General features: G+C 40.7%; 1 protein-coding gene across 2 annotated transcripts in view; it reads left to right on the forward strand.

Moving 5' to 3' along the window:
* CRPPA (CDP-L-ribitol pyrophosphorylase A) overlaps nucleotides 1–5,491 on the forward strand; it is a 348,505-nt gene extending 343,014 nt beyond the window's left edge. For both annotated transcript variants that reach the window (XM_063450737.1, XM_063450738.1), the window contains exon 10: nucleotides 5,346–5,491. In XM_063450737.1, the coding sequence (XP_063306807.1) occupies nucleotides 5,346–5,450 (105 nt within the window). In that variant the 3' untranslated portion in view covers nucleotides 5,451–5,491. The remainder of the gene's footprint in view (nucleotides 1–5,345) is intronic.
* The last annotated feature ends 509 nt before the right edge of the window (nucleotides 5,492–6,000 follow it).

Here is a 6,000-nt window from a genome sequence, read left to right on the forward strand (position 1 = left end):
CATCATCAGGCATACAGGGACTGGACCGCCAACCGTGTCAGTTTAGTCATGGGAATTCAAACTTTGTGCCTAAACCAAGCAACAGCCAATGTGGAAAAAGGGTGCAAACCAATTTACACCAATTGGTGCTCAGGAAGGGGAACCATTCCGCCCGCCAATCAGGAGAAATGTCGCAAACCAATTTGCACCAATCGGTGCTCAGGGAGGGAAGGTGTTTCGCCAGCCAATCAGTAGAAAGGGCGCAGAACCAGTTTGAATGGTTTCCCTCCTCCCATTGGCCGGCACAGACTTCCAGGTGGCCAGGCCAACTCACAGTTCCAGGGATGCTCTGCTGGACTTGCGTCTCTCTCTCTCTCTCTCTGATGGATATCTCCACACAGGTAGCACCAGGGAGAACGTTCTTTGGGCAGCCACTAGTCCGGATAGTGCTTAAGCTCCTTTAGGAATAGGTAGAGCGATCCCCCGCCCGAACAGCCTGTACCCCAAAAGTGTCCAAACCAACCTCAGGAACCCGTTCGTGGAGTTCCGGTGCGAAGACCCCGCAAGGAATGTGTCTCCTTTTGGGATACCAATGCTCCCCCTGGTTGGCGTTTCTCTATACGAAATGGCGGCCACCCAGGGGAGCCCTCATTAATTACTTCCCTTACGGTTTCGCACATATGTTATAGGTGCTAACGTTCTAATTGATTGGTGTGAACATTCTAAAGGGGGGCCGGGTTGGTCCCTGTTCGGAAGACGAATGGATTCCGTTCGTATGAACGCTCCCAAACGGAAAACAGAGTACAGTACGAAACACAAGGCGAAACACACGAATAAGCAGTGGGAACACGAGGATATGGCACTCAGTGATGGCGCTCCGTCACAGTACAGTTTCTTGATTTTGGAGAAAGCTCGGCTTTTGCCAAACAGCTCCAAAATGGTTTGACAAGGAAAGGGGGAATGGCACCTATAGGCTATGAAGCATACTCACTACACAGAACTGACTGTGATATGTTACTTAGACTACCCCTTTAAATTAAAATATGACCATTTTATTCCTGTAGCAATCAAGCCTATGAAAGGAATGTTTAATTTTTTCATCTGCTGTTTCTTAAATGTCTCAGCAGCCACCTGATTTGTATTAGTTTATTCCAGTACATTAAGCATTTGTTTAATGCTTAAGTATCTGATTAGAACAAGTTTTCTCCATGTTAATGCCTTCCTTACATGGAGCTGCTTACACAGACAAAAATCCTAATTCAATTAAATGACTTATTTTTCTGCGTGCCCATAATTGATTTAGGCCATTGCTGTGTGTGCTTAGCGTAGGTGTGCAATGCAAATCTTATGAGCATCAAGAGATCTTTTTCTTTCTTTTTCTTTTTACATCTGACACGATTCTACATTCAAGGTCAGTTTATTTTAGTAAAGGTCTTTGCAAATGGTGAAAAGTTAGCTTGCATAATCCGTATGCCTCATATGATTATACGGCTGCATGTCTTTCTGCTAAATCACTTGTGCTTGTATCGTGGGTGGTCAGTAATGCAGGATAATTGTTGACGGCTGAATATAAAATCACAATGGCAGTCTGTTTTTCAGACCTCTGCTGCAGTGTTCTATTTGTGTATAAACTTTTAACACAGCCATATGAGTAAATGGGTAAACTATTTATTGTAAGAAGCTGCTTATAATCTGTTTTTGGCATCCAGTCATACAACAATATGGAATCTAGGAAATATAAAATTATGAGTTCCGCTTGGAAACTTCTATGAAGACTGCGTGTTGGCATTCACAATATTAGCATAAACCACAGGTTTTTTCCTCATTTGACTTAAAACAGAGCCCTGTGAACAATTGAATTATGATTTAAAATGTCTTTTATTTTTTCCATTAACTGTCATCACTAATAAACTTAATTTTGTACTCTTAACCATTAACCTTTACTCCAAATGTGTGAATGTGTGTGAGCATGTCTGTGTGCGCACACAGACAAATACAAACCAACAACTGTCTTTCTGTTTATTTGGAGCATATGTGTTCAGTTTTGGGTAATATTACTCCTATGCAGGGCCGGCCTTAGGCATTTAGACGCCCTGTGCGAAAAATCTTCACAGCGCCCCCCCCCCCCCCCCGTCATCCATGTATGCTGTTATGTTTGTGTTGTCTGTGTATGTAATAGTACGTGTGATGACTGTGTGTGATATGTATGCTATGTGTGATATTTGTAATGGGTATATTAACAGTGTGTGATATGCGTGTATTGGTTGTATGTGACACACACACACACAGAGTCAGACGGCCATACACACACAGGAAGACATCCACACACACACAAGCAGGCAGTCATACACACACACAGTCAGTCATACACACAGACAGTAATACACACAGACACACACAGAGGCAGACAGTAATACACACAGACACACACACAGTCATACACACAGAGGCAGACAGTCATACACACACACACACGCAGACAGTCATACACACAGACACACACAGGCAGACAGTCAGTCATACACACAGACACACACAGACAGTAATACACACAGACACACACAGAGGCAGACAGTAATACACACAGACACACACACAGTCATACACACAGAGGCAGACAGTCATACACACACACACACACACACGCAGACAGTTATACACACAGACACACACAGGCAGACAGTCATACACACAGACACACAGAGGCAGACAGTCATACACACAGAGGCAGTCATACACACAGAGGCAGTCATACACAGTCACACACACAGAGGCAGACAGTAATACACACAGACAAACACACAGAGGCAGACAGTAATACACACAGACACACAGTGGCAGACAGTAATACACACAGACACACAGTGGCAGACAGTCATATACACACACACACAGACACACACAGGCAGATAGTCATACACACAGAGGCAGACAGTCATACACACAGACACACACACAGAGGCAGACAGTCATACACACAGACACACACACAGAGGCAGACAGTAATACACACAGACACAGTGGCAGACAGTCATATATACACACACACACACACACACACACACAGGCAGGCAGTCATACATACACACACACACAGACACACACAGGCAGACAGTCATACACAGGCAGACAGTCATAAACACACACACACAGACAGTAATACACACAGAGGCAGACAGTCACACACACACACACACAGACAGACACACACAGGCAGACAGTCATACACACACAGACAGTAATACACACAGGCAGAGAGTCACACTCACCTGACAATCACTCAGTTACCTGTGGAGTTCATTGTTGACGCAGTGCAGCTCCTGGTGACTGTTTGGTGGGGAAGCAGGGACTCCTTCCTGCTTCCCCTGCAGCCGTTTTCCGGCGCTTTTAGCTCCGCCCCCGCCGCACGGTAAGCTCCGCCCCCGCTGCAAATTTAAAAAAAAAAAAAAAAATTTTTTTTTTTTTTTTTTTAAATCGGCTGTGCGGCCGCACGGCGCCCCCTGCTCCATGGCGCCCTGTGCGGCCGCACAGCTCGCACACCCCTAAGGCCGGCCCTGCTCCTATGCCCAGAATATTGTTTTAATAGAATTGCCATAGAGAATAATTATTTTCAATGCGTACCCTTTAGTATAGGCAATATATAGTCAGAAATCCTTCAGCGTTTGTAATGAATTAACGGTTTTACTGTTTTTTTTTAAATGTTTGAAATCTACTTATCAGCAAAAGAAAGTGCAGTTAAACCATCAATGACGTTCAATAGTGAGCTAAGCTCCAGAGCACCTGTAGAATGAAGTTATAAACATTTTATATGAAGACAAGAAAAATACAATGTCTCTAATGCGGCCAAAAGAGATCTATAATTGCTGGGACGATGTAAAATAGTCATTGCTGTCTGATTTGCGTATTATTACAGCAAAGTAACTTCCTGGCCCTGCAGACCAGGAAGCGAGGATGTGACTTGATACGTTTCACTTAAATGACAGGATATTATTATCTAGGTTTTACCACGTGCCACAGAACTAGCAGCACAAGTACGTGGCACAGAAACAGGAAAGAAATTTAGCATTTGCCAAAAGCTTATTGCAGGAAGATTTGTAATGAAATGAACAGTTAATGAAAAGTGAACAAAAGTTCTGATAGTAGAACAGTCATTGTAATTTATGAAGATTACTGCTTATTCTACTGGTTTCCATAGTGATATGTACCTCACTTTATAAATAGCCCCCTCTCCTGAGTTAATGGTTTTGAAATAATATACAAGTGTTTTTCTTTTTTAGATGGTTATCACTTTATAGAAACCTCTGACCTCAGTTACTGTTGGTGCATTATTAACCTGTGAAGCAGTACACTCAGGGATCTAGTCACTTAGGTCCGAATGACACCATACCAGACAAGGCCATTTAGACAGTAAATCATTATTCACACTATTTAGTAATATCCCGATTTAGCAAAACAGGTTCCAAATGAGCCTGAATTTGTTCTGGATTTCAACTTGACTGACACATTTGATTGGACCGTTCTCACCGGCTCAGCGCATATACACGGCTCTGGCTCTGGCAATGTGGAAAACCTTCAAAACAAATCAATACATTTAGTTATTTCAATCTGACTCCAGATAGTGAACAGAATTATACAGTCACTTTTTCGGAATGACCAAGTGTGTTTACTGTTTGTCTATCTCCTTGTATATTGTATATTTTGAAAACTGTAATAAAATCTGAATTTAAAAAAAATTCTGGGGAGTGGGTTTGGTGGGAGCCCATATATTGATTCCGGGGAAATTACTGTCATCTTCAATGAAAAAACAAAACATAAAGCATGTAAGAGAAGTGTTTATGTTCATGGCTTTGGAATAAAGGCACGCAAACACTAAGAGCGGTGGAGATAAGTCAAATATGAGCAGATTTCTTCAGAGTGGTGATCCTCCTTGAACATTTACTTGCTCTGTCTGCCTTAGTTTTTTGAAGCTTGGGAGTGTATAATGTGTATCATTAGCAGTTAGACTCATACTCTCCTGATTTAGTACTTTCATAAAAAAAAAATATGGAGTATAATGTGCATAGCTAACACTTAAAATTAGGACAGAAATAATAATGCGTCAGGAAATAATAGCCACTGTTGGCTTCTATACTGTAAGTTTTGTTCCAACTGAGTAATCATTCAGATCAATGGGGACTCATTAATGCAAGTCAATTATTTTTTTAAGGTGCTCAAAATGAAAATATTGGAATGAAATTGCAAATTACTTTTTTCTACTGCAATATTTACTGCACATTGGTTAAGCTGTGGAAGTGTGATTATTTCTGAAAATCTAGGGTTTGCAAAAAAAATTATTTTGACATTTATATCTCTTTATTTTTAAACAGGATGCATCTCGACTTCAAGAATCTGTATGTGAAGGATCATCCATCATCACTGCACTGATTAAAGTTCGAAACCCAGCACTCCTTGGGCAGATTATGACTGTATGAAAGTATCAAAAACACATAGTTCCCATGTGCTCAAACATGATTTTTTTTTTATATAAATAAATGCAAGAAAAAGAAATATAGAGTCTGTTTTATTAAGAAAGAGATGTATGTTTGTGTCTTTTTTTAAATGTATGTTTACACAGATGGTGAATAAGTATGCAAAAACCTTAAAACTAAAAAAGTATGCATTAACCTTAACACTAATAAAATGTCTATTTATTTCCTTATGTGTTATTTTAGTGGTATCACGATCTGTCCTAGGCATATCCTTTTCTTATCGGCATAAGGTGATAATTTCGTATTAAACTTCAGATAGATAGAGGTCTAACCATAGGTTCAAAGCCCAGTAAGACCACTTCACCAGTAAGTGTCTTTGGATACACCTAATACTGTATATCCAACTACTTCAAATCCTCATAGATCGTAAGCTCATTTAAGCAAAGGTGTTCTCCACCTCTAAATATTCCCTTTCTATAATTGCTAAGCACTGCATAATATGTTGGCACTATTTCAGTGCTAATAAAAATAATATAAGTGTTATATCTAGCAT

This window comes from Pelobates fuscus, chromosome 4 (assembly GCF_036172605.1).
Source record: "Pelobates fuscus isolate aPelFus1 chromosome 4, aPelFus1.pri, whole genome shotgun sequence".
NCBI lineage: Eukaryota > Metazoa > Chordata > Amphibia > Anura > Pelobatidae > Pelobates > Pelobates fuscus.